Source organism: Chelonia mydas, chromosome 5, assembly GCF_015237465.2.
Source record: "Chelonia mydas isolate rCheMyd1 chromosome 5, rCheMyd1.pri.v2, whole genome shotgun sequence".
In the NCBI taxonomy this organism is placed as follows: Eukaryota; Metazoa; Chordata; order Testudines; family Cheloniidae; genus Chelonia; species Chelonia mydas.
In genome coordinates this window covers 44,830,381-44,850,347 of record NC_051245.2, presented here as the reverse complement: position 1 = coordinate 44,850,347, position 19,967 = coordinate 44,830,381, and the positions used below count along the sequence as shown (strand labels likewise).

The 19,967-nt window shown below is 38.3% G+C and overlaps 1 protein-coding gene across 7 annotated transcripts in view; it reads right to left on the bottom strand.

The window, feature by feature from the left end:
• Nucleotides 1–19,967, bottom strand: part of AP3B1 (adaptor related protein complex 3 subunit beta 1) — a 338,592-nt gene that overhangs the window by 10,339 nt on the left and 308,286 nt on the right. For 5 of the 7 annotated variants that reach the window (XM_037902963.2, XM_043547050.1, XM_043547052.1 and 2 more), the window contains 2 exons: nucleotides 8,364–8,461; nucleotides 2,482–2,620 (listed from right to left, as the gene is read on the bottom strand). In XM_037902963.2, the coding sequence (XP_037758891.1) occupies nucleotides 2,482–2,620; nucleotides 8,364–8,461 (237 nt within the window). The remainder of the gene's footprint in view (nucleotides 1–2,481; nucleotides 2,621–8,363; nucleotides 8,462–19,967) is intronic. The other 2 variants (XR_006291016.1, XR_006291017.1) reach the window with 1 other exon arrangement.

The window sequence follows — 19,967 nt, the reverse complement described above, 5'->3', positions numbered from 1 at the left end:
AGAAGGGGAAGGAATACAGATATCAGACAGTCTTGGAATGGCTTGATTTTCCACTCCATTATATCAGTTTAAATAGACAATTCTATTGACCTCAGTGGAATTATACAAGCATAAAACCAAAGCAAATGAACAGTGAATCAGGACCAGTGCGTTCTTCACATCTGGCCCTGTGGTCTTTTATCTCTGAGCAACAGATTTCTCTCTTGTGTCTGCTACTACCTACAGGTTGATGAGCTGTTACTGTATTTGGGACAGATGAAAGTGTAGTGTTCAAAGACCATTTCCCTGTGTGGACCCATCTTTTTGAGCCAATCTGCTTGACACTTCAGGTGCCTTTTACGTGCATGATATTGAGCCACATTACATGATACTTTGCCAATTACAAGGCGGCCACAGTTTTCTGATTTAAGAAGTATAAGTCATTCCCACTTTTTTTTGGTTAAGTACACAAAAGTCTGCAATGACCATAACCACACTTTTGTGAACACTTTTTTTGTGTTGTTAAAAGACCAAATGAGCAAGGGTTTGTAAGGGAAGTGGAAGGATATGAAAGCAAACCCAAGGAACCTTTAATGTCTCCATCTGATGGGGAGTGCAATTCCACTTCTTGAAAGTCAAATGAGGAAATTCTCTGGATGAATGCTGGTGAGGATTGAGGCTCAGGTCTCCATGTGCAATTTCTTGTTCATAGATGGTCTGTTGAGAACCCTACAGTCTAGTATTCTCTTCAATCCTCCAGGTTTCTTAAAATACATGAAAAAAATGGAATAAAACTGCCAAAAAATTCTCCTGGAGCATGGGGAGCAACCTACATTATTGCCCATTTGGAGAAGTGCGGGGCAATGAGAAGTCTGCAAAAGAACCAATTTCTGAGGGTTCTTTCATGACCTCAGTTGCACAAAGCAATCTACAGGGTTCTTCTCTAATGCAGTTATTTATCTTCTTATTTGAGCTAGCGTGCTAAAAATAGCAGGTGTATGTTGTGGCTTGGAGCTCAGAACAGGGGGTTGAGCAGCCTTAAAAGCCTGAGCTGCTGCCCAAGTTGCAATGTCCACACTGCTATTTTTTAGCAAGCTAGCATGACTGTCTACCCAGGCCCTGAGGCTTGCTCCCAGCTTCAGTGTAGACATATCCAATGTTATCCCACTAATCCCACTGTGTCTGAGGTAAAACAGCATTCCATGGCTGACTATATCAAATGCCACAGGGAAGTGCAGATGATACAATGTTCCTGCAGTGCTTCCAAGACATCCTGTTACACGAATGGGCTGAATTCAAAGGAAGGAATGTATAAGATTATCAGTCTTCTGTGCAATGAGTGGTTCCTAACATTCTGAAAGGCTCTCTCAGAAGTGGGTGATTTTCTCTGAAATACACAGAAATGTTTTTCTTGCATGTAAACAGGAAGGGGTCAGATCTCAACACCTGGTGGAGGATGTTCAATTCAGAACAGGAAGATATATAGCTTCCATTTCCTAAATCCTCATCTAGTTCAGAAATCAATTCCAGGGATTGACTAGCTGTGAGGGTAGGGGCGGAGATTACTTGTGAAAAGCCAAGTATGGATAGGTGGTTTTGGGCCATACTGGGAAATATTTGTCAACGTGGATAAGGAAATCTTCCAGACATTACATTTTGGGAATGTTATATTCATGTCAAATAGCATCTCAGTGAGGTCTCCTAGAAAACATTTGGTGTTTAGAGGTCTAGAAAATAAGTGTATTCACATGTTAGACTTGTTTTGGCATTTGCCACATCATTGCATGATTTTTGAAAATTTTAACCAAAATTTTTCAAAAGTGACCTAAATTTCAATGAAAGTCAATGGGATTTAGTCTCCTAAATGCCTAAGTCACATTTGGGAGCAAGGCTCCAAAATAATTTAGGCATTTTCAAAATGTTACCCTTTTTCTCTAGGTGTCCCCTTCTGTATTTGAGGTTAGACTAGAAAAGGATGGCTACTTTGAGTAGTCTAATTAATCTAGGTCTTTGGTGCCTAAGTAGACAGGAAGGATGAGAATAGCTAGATTCTCCTGTGATGGAGGCCAGGTCAGGAGTCTTTTTGGATGCGGTTATGGATGATAAAATCTTCCTGACCACTGATCAGCAACAGGCTGCTGCATTTTGAACCAAACTGAGATATTTTTAAAGGAAGCCAAGAACTGGATAAGTAAGGACTGTTGTAAGTCAGGATGTAGGCAGATCGGTAGATCTGAACGGAGAAAGTAGCTTGACATTAGTCTTCTTTTATGGTTACCAAATTTAGATACACAAAAAAGGAAGGAAAAGCTCAAAAATCAAATCAATCATACTTACCTATGAGAAAATATTTAAAAAATGCCTTCTGGAACTCTGAATTTGGACTCTTATTTTTCTCACGATTCTCAAGTGGAACTCCACATATCTATATCTATAAATGTAAGATTACGCACATTGACACCGAATCACTTTGTTTCACTGCATTTATCAGTCTTAGCTTACCTGTGTATGTTATCTTGACCAGATGGAACAACACCCAAGTTTGCTGCCTTTACCACCTTCTCAAGTAACACAAGACGAGTGGAATTCTGTGGAGCAACAGTGATTGTTGCAGATGTCTCATTCATTCCGGTCAGCATTCCTGAAACATTAACAGAAGTTTTTTTTTTAATACTACTTTAGGAAATCTACAGAAATAGATATATGGTCTGTTACTGAATAAGAGCAAAAAGACTTATAAACCTTATTTTTCATGGGGTTTTCTAGAAGAAAATTACATATAAAATTAAACTATTTATCAAGAAAGTGACTTAAAAAAATTCAAGTATGTGTAGATTTATATAAAAGCCCAATTAATTAACTTGTGATTTTAAAATAATTTAATCTTACTGAAAAGAAAATAGTAATAACTGAACAATGATGTGATATTAATAAATGTGTGTGCAGCCAAAGTGGCTCCTTTTCAGAAAGAGTACCTAATATAGAACACAGCAAACACAGACATTTCAAAACTTTAGTTCAAATTTGTCTTATAAAATATTAAACAATAGGCCATATCTAAATAACTTTTTCAACCATATAAGAATAAAACCACTATACTCCCTTAAAAAGAAAAGGAGTACTAGTGGCAGCTTAGAGACTAACCAATTTATTTGAGCATAAGCTTTCGTGAGCTACAGCTCACTTCATCGGATGCATCCGATGAAGTGAGCTGTAGCTCACGAAAGCTTATGCTCAAATAAATTCGATGAAGTGAGCTGTAGCTCACGAAAGCTTATGCTCAAATAAATTGGTTAGTCTCTAAGGTGCCACTAGTACTCCTTTTCTTTTCGTGAATACAGACTAACACGGCTGCTATTCTGAAACCTGTCACTATACTCCCTTGTAATTTCATTGCAGATTATTCTCTGAATTTTACTTCTTTTCCTTTTGCAGTCAGTCAATCAGATCAGTTTAGTTCATGAAGATAAAGTTAAAATTATCAGATCAAAAACTCAGAAACACTGTTCACTCAGCTAGTATCTGTCTCTTAAAGAATGTAATGATAAACTATATTTGATTAAAATATGTCACTACAAAATACAGCTAAAATGTCAACCCTCCCTGCTATAATAGGAGAAAAAAATGGAATAAAAATGAAAGGAGAAATGTAATTCAAGAAGGCTATATGTAAGAAAAAAAATTCTTATATCAACACCCAGTGCTTAGAACAGCATTTAGCAGGTTATCTATGTTAATTAAAATCCAGAAAAAAATCCCCTGGAGAGCTTCACATAGTCCTTATATGAAAATCCTGCAGGGATCTATGCTATATTCAGATGCTAAAACTGTTTGTAAAAACAATGAAATGTAGGACCTCAAGTAGAAGCGGTAAAGAAATAAACCAATGTCAGATATTTATATGCACAATAAAATTAAGTAATCAAAACTATTTAAAATTCTCAAAAATCCTATCCTTTTAGAAATATATATACACAATATACTGCAAATTCCATTCAGATGCTTAATAAATTTTATTTTAAAAAGTCAACATCAGCATACATTAGAATGTGAATCAGTGTGTCACAAAAACTGAAATTCTGAATAAAAAAATAAAGCAATTAATAAGTAATACGGGTGATATTTTAGAACATGATTTACTCATGACAAAAGCAAAAATAAATATCTACCTTCTATAAAAAAAATCAGCATTAGCATTATCTAACCTTGGAAACAGTACATTCTGTTTCAGATTAACTTCAATATTAGGCAAAAGCTTTAAAAACTACATACACAATCTAAAACTGCTTTTAAGCAGAGCACAGGCACTGACATAACACTGCTGAGAGATGTGTGTACTCATTTAGGATTTAAACCTTCTCCATTAAGCTCTATTGAAGAGCAAATGCTGAATAAATGAATGCAACTATGTTTATGTTAAAAGCCTGTTTCCCACAGCATGTAATTAAAGGAAATGTTGTACAAAGCCAGTACTTTTGTCAAGCTCCTGTAAATGGAAAGATGGATAGCACTCAGAGAAGTGAATGCATTGCTTCATATTTAACCTTAACACTCTTGTCATTAATGGTTTGTCTAACTTGTTCTATAAAAGACAAGGTACTGCTCCATTGAAGTAAAATTAAAAAAATCAACTAAACCATGCTTTTCAGAACAGAAGATTCATTATCGTTGACTAATGTATTGGCATAAAGCAAAGTAACATCCTATCAAGTAAGGCACACATTCAATCTGCCTTTCTACCCCCCTTTATTTTTAACTCATGCTGTTTTATTGTTATAGGCAATTTGTACCACTCAGCATGACAGTGTAAACTGAATCAAGATTAATTTACATGCAAAAGAACACTTAGGAGAGCAGCATGGTAAGCAAATGTATTGTCTCGATTGCTGAGGTGGAAAAGAACCTGGAAAGAAAAAAAGGTGCTCTAATTAAGGGGCATCAAATATGATTGCTTGTGGTAGTTAAGGGCCAGAAAATAGTAAATGTCTGACCACTTAAAGAATTAGTATCTTGCTTATTAGGAACACAAGTTAGATCCATAAATCTTAATAAAATTAAGTAAATGTGTTTTTTAATCCCTGGTATGTCTAAAGTAAAATGTGCCAGGTATACTTGACTTACTTAAAAATTTTGCAAAATTATCAATTACATTTTCATCTATGAAAAAACTGTAAAATGAAGCCAATTAAAACAACTATATGTATACACTTTAAAAATAAAAATATTAATGGTAAAATACTAATTAATAACCAGTTATAAAAAACATGTGCCACCTTTAACGTGGCATTACTCATTGGAATCTAAGAAAACTCTGGTCAGTGCACAGAAAGGCAATTCATTTGGGTTAATTAAGTGTTACAATGAATCAAGAATACACTGTTTGAATAATAAAAGGAAATGAAATTGGAAAAAAAATTATACTGATGCAAAAAACATCTGATATATTGTCATCTATCAGAGAAGACTGAGCTCAATCCTATTCCCATTCAAGTCAACTGGACCTTTGCCACTGATTTCAAAAGGAAGAGAGTCAGGCAAGATGATGTGAGGATAGAGGCCCCTGTGCTACAGTTCTTACTCAGACAGAATTGCCACTGAAGCCAACTGGAGTTTTGTCTGAGTAAATGCTGCAGAGATGGCATGGAATGCTGACGCCTAAGATTGAAACAAGTATTTAAAATAACAAAGTTAATTAGTCCATTGCTTCCAAATGGTCAAATCACAACATTAATTAAGCGACTGCTCAAGACTATATGGATAGGGAATGAATCACCCTGAAAGAGTTTCTCCAGTTCAGAATTGAGGGCAAAGTGAGCTAGTGTTGCACGGCTCAGCATATGATGCATAGTATATAGATAAATACAGCTTTCCGTTTTCTAGTGTTGCCACTAGGAAACCTTCACAGGCATGAATATTCAGCACCCTGTCTGTCCCCGTCCTGCTTATACCATGGGGTAAAAGGAAATACACAAAATGTGACTCACAATGCAAAGCAGCATAGTGTAACTGAGTGAAGATGGGAAACAGTGAATTGTTTTCTTGAATTATTGCTATAATGTTGTATGTTCCGTCCTTAGTATTCTTATTAGATTGCACATGCAATTTAGACCTAATATTCTTAAAAGCCATGTGTATCTTCTAATTTTTCCCCATACAAATTTGCCACCACCCCTAATTCCCACCCTCCACTGTTTCCTACTATTAACTTTGAATGCAAACGTAAAACAAAGTATCTCAAGATACAAGGTTTGAAAAATCTTTTGACCAAAATAAGGAAAAACATGAAAAATAAAAAATAAGGTGTATAAATCGGATTTATTTGGAGAATGAAGTAAAATCAAAGTTAACATGGAATGGAAACACATTTGTTAACTTCTAAGCTGACCTGCATTTTACTCTAGTAAGATTTGTGTTGCTAAAATTTGAGGAAATTCATTTCTTATTTTGATTTGGGATTTTCATTTACCAAGCCCATATAGCAATTATCTTAAAATACTCCAACCTGTTCCTAGATCTGTGTAACAAATAAATACACATGTAAAGTTTAGAATTGAGACCTCTATTACCAAGAGTTTTCTAAAACAGCTGAAATCTATAACTAAAAAGATGCTATAGAAGAGGGTTTTAAACATATAGTAAATTTGCCAGCATCAAGTCCTGCATCAAAGAATGAATTCAGGAAGACAGAAAGAACGATACAGAAATGCCAAGAGACCTTCATGGATTTACAAATACTTCATATAAACAAAATTTCAAATAGCTTTATTCAGAGTAGCCTTTCTGCTCTATTAAACATAGCAAACAGCTGCCAGATTTATTCAGACAAATAATCAACAACCATAGAAGTAAAATGGCAGAAGAAAAAGGAATTTTGGCAACAACTCCACAGAGGACTATAGCTATTCTCAAAAGTGCACTTCTTCTATGTTCTCATGGTTCTATATGGTCAGTCAGGGGAAAAAAAGCCCTCGGTCAAAGCAAAGCAGAGAAAATGATCAAATATCAAGCAAGCAAGCAAGCAAACCAAAAAGTGGGGGAGAGCACAACAACCTTCTTTACTTACGGTATACCCCAGCTACAATTTTCAGAAGGGAACAGTTTAAAACAAATGTGCCAAAGCCTCATTTAAGCACTCACCTTGGTTTGCTGAGCAGGTGTAAAGCAGTGAGGCAGGCTTTAGCCAGCAAAGGGTAAGAACAGCAAATAAGTATCAATTGGTTAAGAAAAAAAATTCACAATCCTAACTTTTCACTGCAGTGATCAACTTCACAGAAAATAATACAAGTAACACTTAGATTGCATTCTTAATTATTTAAAATATAAAAGTAACTGTAAGAAAGATACAAAAGTGATTATTAATAATATATAGCATTGCATAGGATTACTCGTTGGTGTTCTTGACTGCTTGATAGATATACTGGGTTTCTGAGCTTTACACAGTCATGAGATGGAGTCCCGTGGGTACATTCTCATCTCAGTGGGAAAGGATTTACGCATGTAAATCCCCATTCATTGAGATGGATGAGAATATACCATTGTAAATTTGAAAATGCATCCAAAGCTCAAGCTTTTGGACTTTAAAAGTACTGCAGTAAATTTGAACAAAATTCTTAGCTGTGTGAACTGTTCAATTTAGTAAAACCAGCTATTATATATTTTTATTATTCATATAGTAAGAACCATTCAAATTATCAAATGCGTTTGAGTCCAGGCCAAGCCACAATCTTGGATTTTACAGAAATGCTGACTTTCTTTAAAAGCACTACATTAAGAAAATTGACCACCGAGGTGTAGACAACAACATGGTTCCTTTTTAAAAGGCTACACCAAAGGGAAGCCAAAGAGTTTGTTTTTAATAGTACGAAGCGTTGTTTTAAAGGGGTATGATTGTAATGAACTTCAAAGTAGTTGGGAGAAAAAGTACATTAACTCTACACTAGCAATAGCGTTGGAATAAAGACTAATAAAAGGAGACATCATTGTATTAATACACATTTGGATTATTTCTCTGAGCTGGTGGGTCTAAAATTCCTGCCATTAGCACTAATATGAAATGCATTAGTGAGTAATGTTAGGAAACCATAACTCTCAGGGCCAAAAGGTTGATTATGGACTATGTATGAGGAAGGACTGTTTTTTTTAAAAGATATATTAATCAGTTATCAAGTACCACTGGAATGCACACACTGTGTGCTTCTAAAGGTATTTTCTAAACCAAGCCATTAGTATGAGATTGAAAGAGACTGCACAGAGTAGCATCAATAGCTACATACATAAAGTGATTTCTGGGCATCTGTATAGATGTGCAAGTGAAAAGCATTGTAGTGCATGCACATGGAAATCAAAAATGCATTTATCAAAGTTACTGAAATAATATTTCTCACCTTGCTCTGTCTTAAAGTCCTTTTCTGACATAGTGACAGGTAAAAGTAATTCTCCAACAGGGGGCTGAATATTAACACTGAAGTGATCTTCCTTTGTACTGAGAGAAGAGAAATTACACAGAATTGAACACTTTTTTGGGGTTAGAAAATATTCTATATAACCAAAATTAAATTGGAGCAAATACATTATCAACTGATTTTGTAGAATTTACCTTTCTGATTTTCACTTTGCTAATCCAAAACCTTGCTAATTCTCACAAAAAATCTGACTGCCTCATCCTACTTCCCAGCATAGATGCAACAACAAGGTGCTGCAGTGAGCTTTTGTATTTCTAATACTGTTACTTTTATTGCTATGCACATGTTCTTGTCAACTAAGAAGTATCAGATAAACTAAACTACACGCTTGCTAAAAATCAACATTATATGATTTTTAAAAAACTGTTTGTTCATTAGTTAATTTGCAAAGTTAAATAATCAGCAACATCCCAGGAATTAGTCTGAATTAGCAAGATTCTACTTCTCCTGTTTTAATACCACCAATACGTTCAAAGAATTGTCTTACGCAAAGTATAATATCCAGGATCAAATATTTTAACAATCTTCCTATTTAGTATGAAACATTTTTTCTAAACAAAACAAGGATCTTCTATAATACTGTCACTTCTAAACTTAACAAGGACATAATTTGGAAGGGCACACAATATTGTCTGAGAGACACAGAAAAAACTAATTTGAAAAGCAAGAAAAATATTTTATCAGTTCAATTTTGAAAACTTCTCATTTTTTGACATAGCAAAAAGTAGGCTACTGGTTGATCAGAAGCCTTGACGGAAACTCTCTCAAATATGGGACTAGTTTTCATAACAGCAGATAGTTTAAAAACAACAACAAAATAGCGCATTGGCAGTATTCTGCTATTAAAAAAAACAACATATGTTACAGATTCCTTCTTAACCCCTTCCCTCCCCCCCCAAAAGACAAACACTGTTCATCTCATTCTCTGCCAGGGCCAAATTATTTGTACCTGAAACTAATTTTACAGAAATTCAAGATATGTCCACATTACCATGTTTGGTTGGCTGACTACAATATGCAACATCCAGCTAAGAATGCATTTACAATTAAAATCTTTGTTGTAGCCATAGGGCAAGTGAAATTTTGGAAAGAAAAAAAAAATCTCTTCACTAACTGGTCTGCCAAATAATCAGCAAATATTGATTGCTTGTATGCCTGAGCTATCCTGCTTAAACCTATTGGTACAATCATTAGTAGTACAAAAATCAATTGATTAATATCCATGGTATTTAAATTAATCTCATTTGTTATTGATTTTTTATAATTTTTTCACCTTAGAAGTCTGAAATTAGATTGGCTGATGTAGGAAACAGCACTGGATGATTAATATAGAAGTCATATTTTTCCTCCGATTAAAAAAATTACATGACAAAGTATCTGAAATCAGAAAAGTATTTGTTTTATATGCCAGTTACTTAAAATTTAAATAGTTACTGTATTTTAACCAGTTGCTACAACTTTAGCAACAGAAACACTTAGAAGATACATTTTATATATTCTAAAATTATTTGATTTTTAAAACTTGTGATATGCTGTAATTAAGCTTTTAAATGCCAAATGTAGATGTGTCAAAAGTAATGTAGCAGAACAATAACTGACATTATTACTCTAAATCTAAGCTCAGTAAATATACACTAAAATGATTCTTTAAAGTCTGGCTGAGATAAGCTTTATAATGATTTATGTCACAGGATGTTATTCCATTTTATAAATAATTTTTAACTCTATCCCTGCTTACAATCCTGACATTCATTATTTTTCTTAAATAGTTTGAATGCTGTCAGTTTAGCTAATGACAACAGAACACTGAAATAGCAAGGATGCAGTCAGTATATGTTGAGATTGAAGTGGGCTGTGACATAGGACATAATATTTTTTCATATAAGACCAGGAATTTGGGAGTGAAAGAATGAATCTTTAGCCAATTGCCCCAGATAACATTTTTCTATATTGTTTAAGTGGCTTGTCTGAACTAAAATGGCTTCAAGGGGATTCAACACCACCCTCATAATAATTTAACAAAACAAAACCACTTTCAAAATGTAACCAAGAACGATTATGGGATAATTCAGCATGCTGTTGGATCTACTGCAGACCATGCTATTTATACATTAATCTGACATACTGTATTGACGACATAGTGTCTCCAGATGTACCTTTTATAGTGGGAAAGTATCAATGTAACCTGGCTCCTACATAAGCATTCTAAAGCAGTGGGAAAGGACCCTTACTAAGTACTGTCCAATCCAGTGGCTCTTGGGGGCATGCAGAGGTCTTCCAGGGAGTACGTCAACTAATCTAGATATTTGCCTAATTTTACAACAGCCTACATAAAAAGCACAAGTGAAGACAATACAAACTAAAATTTCATACAATGACTTGTTTATACTGCTTTATATACTATATCAGCAGTTCTCAGACGACGGGTTGCAACCACGAAGTACGTCACAAGTTCGCTTTAAGGGGGTTGCCAGGGCCGGTGTTAGACTTGCTGGGCCCAAGGCAGAAAGCCAAAGCCTGAGCCCTGAGGTGCAGGACTAAAGCCCAAGCCTAAACAACTTAGTTTTGCAGGACCACTTACAGCATGGGACCCTGGGCAATTGCCCAGCTTGCCACCCCCCTAATGCTGGCCCTGAGAGTAGAACAGACAATATGGAGAAAAACTTAATTGTTGCTGTCGATTCACTGTCTCCCAGAATGACAAGGCTCACAAGTGAAAAACAGGTTCAAGTATCGCACTGAAATGTAAGCACAATATTTATATTCCAATTGATTTATTTTATGAGAAAGGAAGCAATTTTTCAGTAATAGTGTGCTGTGACACTCTTGTATTTTTATGTCTGATTTGTAAGCAAATAGTTTTTAAATGAGGTGAAACTTGGGGTGCACAGGACAAATCAGACTCCTGAAAAGGGTACAGTAGTCTGGAAAGGTTGAGAACCACTGGTCCAACCAAACAATCCACTCCCCCTTGAAAGTAACAAACTCATTAATATTTCTTAATAAAAATAGTTTTGTGGATCTGATGCCTGTTTCCACCTCCTCCAACTTTATCAATAGGTTTTCTGCTCACTGGATGGCCAAAAGTCTTGTTGCTTGTTCTTATGATCATTAGGTAAGATTTACTTTATTTCAAGCTAGAATTGCTGAGATCCAGCATACTTTGATACAATTATTTTTCAGCTGCAGAAAACCATTCCTCCTTTGCTCCAATCACTACAATTCTCTTTGCACTGAATATCAGTGACTCTAAATGTTGGTATTTTTTCCAGGCCTGTAATCTCTACATAGGGATTTGATGCAGTGTCTATCCCACATATAAACACAACTATGCCACCTGCCTGTACTTGGAGAATAGGCCAGGCTTGATTAAAGATGAAGCCCAGGTGTGGAAGGAGCTGAGCCGTGACTATAAAGAAAGGAAGCAGATTAGAAAGAGATTATAAAGAGACCGCAGGAGAGAAACTCTAGTCCCAGTCACTCTCTGGGACTAGAGAGTTGAGAGCCTAGGAGGGTCAAGAAGGAAGCCGAGGGGGAGAGATGGCCCTGGGATCCTCTCCTGAGTTGAGAAGTCTGGCAGGAGACTAGGAGAAACACAGAGCAGCCAATGAGGTGGAGAAAGTTCCAGTGGTAAAACCTGATAAAACGACAGGATTGGGACCTTGCAGAGAGAGAGAGCACTGGGAGGTGTTCAATTAAGGAATATAGAGAGATGAAAGATCAAGCCTGAAGAGGGCAAAAGTGGGTTTACTTTTGTACTTTTAGTTGGAGATTTTGCTGGAAGGTTCCAGGGAGAGCCCTGTGAGTCCTGGCCCTGAAAGAAGGGTGAACTAAGAGAGGCAGGAGAGAGAATGCTTGATGAAGAGGCTACAGCAGGAAGATGTCCAGGGAGGCAGCAGCAAGGAGCCTGATGGAGCAGACCTTGCATGCTGGTTATAGGGTCCCTGGACTGGAAACCAGAATAGTAGGAGGGACTGAGCTACCCTACCAGTGACTGTGGAAGGTGGCAAGAAGCCCTGAGAAGGGAATAAGGATGACTGAAAGATGAGTAAAGGGTGTGAGGACTACAGGACTCAGAGTCAGGATTAAAGACCTTTTGTAAGGATGCTGGACTTTCAATCATTTGGACTTTGTTACCCTGGAAGATTTGGGTCTAAAACATGACCTGACCAGAGGTCTGAGTTGCCAGAAGAGGCAGACCACGGTGGGACTGGCGCGACTATTGTCAGGGGGCACTAACCACAAAAGAGCTGCTGCACCATGCCCTGCCATGCCAAGAGGTGTTCTATTAGTGAGCCCACCCTTCTACAGGAGCCAAAAGCACTAACGTAGGCATAGTGGGTCCTCTTTTATATGTAATTTAATTAGGGATATAATTTTTTAAAAGTCATCATATTAAATACTTAATTTAAAGTTTTTGCTACTAAATACAAATCTGGATAGTAAGAATGTAATTTACATAAAATAATGTAACTAAGAATTGAATTCAACCCTATTTAAAATTAATTTAACTACTATATATCAAAACCATTAAGAAATACTTCATAGCTTAAAAGTTCCTATTAGAAGTAGTTTTAAGAGTGCCAGAAGAATGGTTAAGACTACACTGAAACATCTTTTGTAAATGCTCTTGCTTCAAGTCTCTTGGGAGATTACATTTATAATGAAATACAACAGAAAAGAAAATTTGTCAAACCAGGTGAAGAATTACAAATAGACACGGGTACATAAAATCTGCATGGGAAGATTTCTCCAGTTTTCAAACCGAAAGGCCTTAAGCATTTTCCATGGCAGAAGTTACAACCTTAGTACAGAATAAGAGCCTCTCAATTAAAAGTCTGCTCAATGGAGCCCAGCAAGAAAAGGCTAGTATGTCTGATAAGACTCCACTCCACAGCAGAATCTCTTAAGTATGGAGTAGTACTCTTCGTGAGGTACAGAGCAAGCTAGGTTTCAGCATTAATTCTACTGTTGCCTGAAAAAAGGTATTAAACTGTAGAGACACATGGTGGGTGAGGTAATATCTTTTATTGGACCAACCTCTGTTGGTGACAGAGACAAGCTTTTGAGCCACACAGAGCTCTTTTGAAGGCTTTCATAGAATCATAGAATATCAGGGTTGGAAGGGACCCCAGAAGGTCATCTAGTCCAACCGCCTGCTCGAAGCAGGACCAATTCCCAGTTAAATCATCCCAGCCAGGGCTTTGTCAAGCCTGACCTTAAAAACCTCTAAGGAAGGAGATTCTACCACCTCCCTAGGTAACGCATTCCAGTGTTTCACCACCCTCTTAGTGAAAAAGTTTTTCCTAATATCCAATCTAAACCTCCCCCATTGCAACTTGAGACCATTACTCCTCGTTCTGTCATCTGCTACCATTGAGAACAGTCTAGAGCCATCCTCTTTGGAACCCCCTTTCAGGTAGTTGAAAGCAGCTATCAAATCCCCCCTCATTCTTCTCTTCTGCAGACTAAACAATCCCAGCTCCCTCAGCCTCTCCTCATAAGTCATGTGCTCTAGACCCCTAATCATTTTTGTTGCCCTTCGCTGGACTCTCTCCAATTTATCCACATCCTTCTTGTAGTGTGGGGCCCAAAACTGGACACAGTACTCCAGATGAGGCCTCACCAGTGTCGAATAGAGGGGAACGATCACGTCCCTCGATCTGCTCGCTATGCCCCTACTTATACATCCCAAAATGCCATTGGCCTTCTTGGCAACAAGGGCACACTGCTGACTCATATCCAGCTTCTCGTCCACTGTCACCCCTAGGTCCTTTTCCGCAGAACTGCTGCCTAGCCATTCGGTCCCTAGTCTGTAGCGGTGCATTGGATTCTTCCATCCTAAGTGCAGGACCCTGCACTTATCCTTATTGAACCTCATCAGATTTCTTTTGGCCCAATCCTCCAATTTGTCTAGGTCCTTCTGTATCCTATCCCTCCCCTCCAGCGTATCTACCACTCCTCCCAGTTTAGTATCATCCGCAAATTTGCTGAGAGTGCAATCCACACCATCCTCCAGATCATTTATGATTATCATTTCACCATATGCATGGCATTATTTCAGACTACATGGGTGCTATATCCAATACATCGAAGAAAGTTGTACAAACATAGGAACCAAGGGCGAGAAACACTCTGCTTAATAGATTAAATGACATTACAACATCACGTTTGATCATTTAGGAGGAGCATGATTTAAATTTTCTCCAAGATGCTTGGAACACAAGGTTGTTCTGTCACTTTTCTGTTCTTTTGCCAAACAGTTTGCTCCCAAAGAACCAGGTCGACATCTGGCATTGTTTGGATCAGTCTGTCCTGGATCACTTATGCAAAAACCGTAAGTGGCTGTTTACCAGATGATCTTAAGAAATCCTCTTATCCAGGATAATGGTAGACTTAGGGGGCAAGGACAGCAGTGTCTACCTTTGAAACAAATGTAAATGGCATTACCACTTAGAAACATACAAAACATTAGAGTATTACCTGTTAATTCTCTATATAGGTTTTTATACCGTGGTTATTTGAGCACCTATCAACTTCTTCAAGGGATACAAAAGTCAACTACCTACCTTTGGAGGCCTGCACCCCTGGTTTAGATAATGTTTTCAAAGTCACAGTAAAGAGGATGCCTGCTTCTTTAATGGAGGCCTTGCTACGAAGTTAGCCTTCTCCTATTTCCTTGATAACCGTAAGACTGTAATACCATGCTAGGCCATGGTCTTGAACATGTCTTTTGCAGAGGTTTTTAATTTCCTGATTATTTATATTCTAATTTCCCATAGTTTATATTCAAAGAGATACAAGAAACAGGAAGAAAAGTTGGGAGAGAAAAGAACAACAATATTTAAGTTTCCTCTTGATTTCACCTTTCTGAGGTGTTTGGATTTTCTCTACTTTTCCAACTTTGGGGAAAGGAAGAGAAGCATCTGGCTAAGAAAGGCCCTGGATTTGCAGAGGTGGGAGTAGTTGTTCAGACCCAGCATTGCCTCCTCCAGCCTGATGTACTTGCTTTCTGGAGGTGGGCCAATTAGTGGTTAGCTTTAGAGTGATTGACAGTGGAGGGAAGAGCACCAGATTGCTTGTCTTCATGTCCAAAAGTTTTAAATAATAAATAAATAAAAAGTACACCTCCCTAGCGATAACTTACTGACCAGCTGACAAAGCACTGTCCAGGGAAACACCATATGAACAGGTGAAAATGTGATTGACAGTGATATGAAAGCTGTTTTCTCTCTAACAACTGCCTTTGGTACACTTTCTATATAGCTTCCTGTATATTATTATTCAGATGCTATTACATGAGTCAAACAAGTCAGTCTTTATACCTGAGTTACTTGCACTTTTTAAAAAACTGACTTTTCAGGAAGAATAGGATCAGGGTTGGTAAATAACTACTGGTTTTGTAGTCTCAATATTTTTGAGACAAGGTTGGATTTTAGGGTAACTGACTGATCCTTTTCTTTTTCTTCTTGATTGCAGATAGACATCCTGCTCAAGTAGATTTCAGGGTATAGAGGTGCCTGAAAGAAGGGAGGATACTTGCTTCTTCAAATATATGTATCTCTAAGAGATCTGGGGAAAAGGAGCACCTGTGCCCTTAAAAGAATATGCAGCAAGAGATTTCATGAGTAGGAAGAGACTGAAGAGAGCGGGTCTAATTACCTTCTTGACAGTTTTCATAAATAATTTGCTAGATTTCCCCACCCTGACAAAACCACCTCTGGCTTGTGCGTGCAAATCTGCCGTTCAGAAAGGCTTTGGCCAGGTTGCGGTAGGTGGATGCAGAGCATCATCTCCCCTCTTTCCCAGCAGCAGATCTAAGTGCTGCCAGAAGTAGAGCATAGACTGGCCCTTAACAGTTCCAGTGGCCGTACTGGGAGGAGCAGGAGCGCAGTTCTTGGGGCTGGGTTTAGTAACCAGACCTGTACTATTACCATCTCTCTGCCATCTTTCAGTGTGTGCTGCGTTCCCTTGACCCCAAGTCTGCTTGTTATTTTGAGGGAGGGGAAAGGAGTGCATATAAGCACTTCTTCCCATTCCATTTCAGCTCTCTCCCCCTTCTCTCGGTAGCTGTGGTGACATCCTGCCCACTCCAACCACTCAGGCTCTTAGATTCTGGGTGTGACATTGCACTCCATATTCTTTATGGAAATATGCTTATGATATGGATATCGCATTACTCAGATATACTTCATGCAAGATGGCTCATGTAAGATATAATTGGAAAGGTTGTGATTTACTGAATGTGATTATCCAATTTGTATGCACATAGCATTTTTGTATCTGAAGTTAGGAATATTGACCATGTATCTGTATTTCAAATGTGCTACCTTGGGTGACACCCACAACTAGCCATTCAGGTACAACAATGAAAAAGACAGATAAGGCTGATGGCCCATCAGCAAAGACAATGGACTGTGAAAGAGCTTAGCCTTCCTGTGGACGCTCCAGACAGCCTAGGAGTAATGGCTGCTAGGACCCTGTAATGATGAAGCCTCTGGCGGGACACAACTGAGAGTATCAATTCAGGACAAATTGCTTAGAACAGGGCAGTTATAGCCCAAGGCTGGGGTTCTTTGCACAACAAACCAGACAAACAGAAAGGACTTCCGTTTTACCCTACAGGCTAACCAGAAGTCATACAAGCAATTCCCTTAGACACTCCAGTTTCCCAGTATCACCACCAGTGCCACTCGTTATGGGGACAAATGGTTATGAAAACCAATACCCCAGTAAAATAAAAAAAGTTCTCTCAATCCCAAAGGACCAAGCTCGAGACCCAGGTCAATATATAAGTCAGATCTTACCCACAAATCACGCTGTTGCCAATTCTTTAAAATCTAAAGGTTTATTCCTAAAAAAAAGAAATATAGATGAGAGCTAAAATTGGTTAAATGGTATCAATTACATACAGTAATGGCAAAGTTCTTGGTTCAGGCTTGTAGCAGTGATGGAATAAACTGCAGATTCAAATCAAGTCTCTGGAGTACATCCACAGCTAGGATGGGTCATTCAGTCCTTTGTTTAGAGCTTTAGTTTGTAGCAAGGTTCCTCCAGAGGTCAGAGCAGGATTGAAGACAAAATGGAGGGGTTTCCAGGGCCTTTTATATTCTCTGCCATGTGGCTTGTGCTTCCTTTGTCTCAAATACAAGCTGCCCAGCCATGGCTTGAAAGCCTTAGATTTCTGACCATAGGCATATCCCTGTATGCCTTGCTGAGTCACAAGGTGTATCTGCCTTCTCTCAATGGGTCAGTTGTATAGCTGATGGTCCTTAATGGGCCATCAAGCAGGCTAGGCAGTGATGATGCCAAATTGCCTGGGGTGTCACCCAGAAGTATAGCACAAGGTTGAAATACAGACAGTATAGAGACCCTGCAGAGCAACAATGGTCTATACGGTCACAGTTCGTGTCAATAACATCACAGACCCGGCAGAGTCATGTGACTGAGTCACCTGATGCTGGACCCCCTCTTGGAATGCCAGTGTTTTTCCACTGGAAGACAAAGGGTTCCCACCATACACAAAAGCTATATAAGTAGGGGAGTGACATCATCGTGGTTCTCCTCTGCCTCCCTGCCCAAAGAGACACTGGGGAAACACCTTGAAGCAAGAACTGAACTGGGGGGAGAAGAGCTGAGTCCAGGCTGGAAGGGTGTTTAGACTGTGAGTAATAATACCTAAAGTTTCAAGCTGCAGGCCAGTGCAGCTGGCTTTCAAAAATCTTAGCAATCTGCCTAAAACAACATTTAGGGTGAAAAATTACTATTTGTAGCCAATTTCTTTAGTGTACTAAGTTTAGTCTGAGTGTTTTGTTTTATTTCCTCAGTAATTTGCTTTGTTCTGTTTGCTATCTCTTATAATCACTTAAAATCTGCCTTTTATAGTTAATACATTTGTTTTGTTTATTATTAAACCCAGTTTGTGCAATTTCTAACTGGGGGGGGGGGCAAGAAGTTGTGCATATCTCTCTTCACATTGAGGGTGAGGGTGAATTTTTATGAGCTTGCACTGTGCAGATTTTTCTACACAGCGCAAGAAAACATACCTTTGGGTCTGTACTCCAAGGGAGTACCTGAGTGCTGGGGCAAGTCTCTTAAGCAGAGTCTTCACAGAGCTGATCTCAGTGTCTTGCGTCTTTCTGCAGCTGGGTGTGGCCCTGCCTGTGTGTGTGCTAGAGGAGGCTTAAGAGCCTGGCTCAGCAAGACAGGTTAAAGGCTGGCAGAACATGCGGGCTCAGCGGTATTTCAGTACATCAGATGGCACCTTAAAGGAGAGCAAGCCTTCACACTGGGAAGACACTAATAGTACAGGCTTTTTCCCTTCCCCCACATAGAGTCCTGATGGCCTGTCACAGAATTTTTCCAGGCACCAGGAGGTGGAGGGGAGGGAGAACAGGTTCTCATCACATCCAGCACTAGCCCATCTCTAGAAGTTTGTGTGGGGTTTTTTGGTTGGGGAGGGAGGAACACACTTGTTCCCCCTTTCCCAGATCTTTCAGGGCAGTTCATACTCCTAGGAGTCCCTCCCTTCTCTTCAGGCAACTGCTACATTGGACCCAACCCCTGCAGTGAGGTAGGAGCTTATCTGAAAGAGGCTTTTGCCTGCAAACATAGGGAGGAAAAAAGGATAGGGAAGTTAGAAACCCTAAATATGCAACTCACTCACACACACACGTACATAGGGGCAGGGTGTCTGTGTATACACATATATGCACACGTTTTTTAGAAGATGAAGAATGGCCATTTACTCATCCTGACCTTCACTTTAAAAAAAACAAAAACCACACAAATAGCATTATTGGATAGAAAGGGGGGAAAGTCCATTTGCTGAGAGATCGCACAAGAAAGGAGGTGATGTGATGTTCTCACTATGAGCAGGCAGGATGAGCAACCTAATGTATGTTCTAAATAAATGCATTAGGATCAGTTTTCAAGTTAAAGAGTTTCTCTTTTCTCTCTAATTAGGTATGTGATCTTTGAAAGTTTTGCTTAATAAAATAGTGCTTATCAGGGAGGTGTTTCAAAGCTCTCAGAGCTTTCAACTCTGTATATTACAGTTTCTCCTTCACTGCCCTTGTTATGTTCAAGATCTTTTAAAAGTGATCTAAATACTTTATTAGTCATTTTTGCTTTTTTCTTAATATAGTTTGCATTTATTGAACCACTAACACTACAACATCTCGAAGCAGACAGGTAGTGTTTACTATGCAAAACACACAGTCAATGATTGGCATCTAAGACCAATTGATCTACCCATTACCACTATCTCCCAACCCCCACAAGCACTACTACAAAGCTATTGATTTAAACACTGCCGATCGGTTTCCATTTTCTGATTTTGGGCAGGCCAATTAAGAAAGTGAGTAATTGTGATTACACTGCTTCAGGATCAATTACATTTGATGCAAGACAAAGTGTGCTCCTTTTGGCAAAACGTAGGAAAATAATTATGATCGGGGAACGCTTTACTGCTGTCTACGCCCCAAACAGCTCAAATAAATGACATACATATATATCTTCATGGAA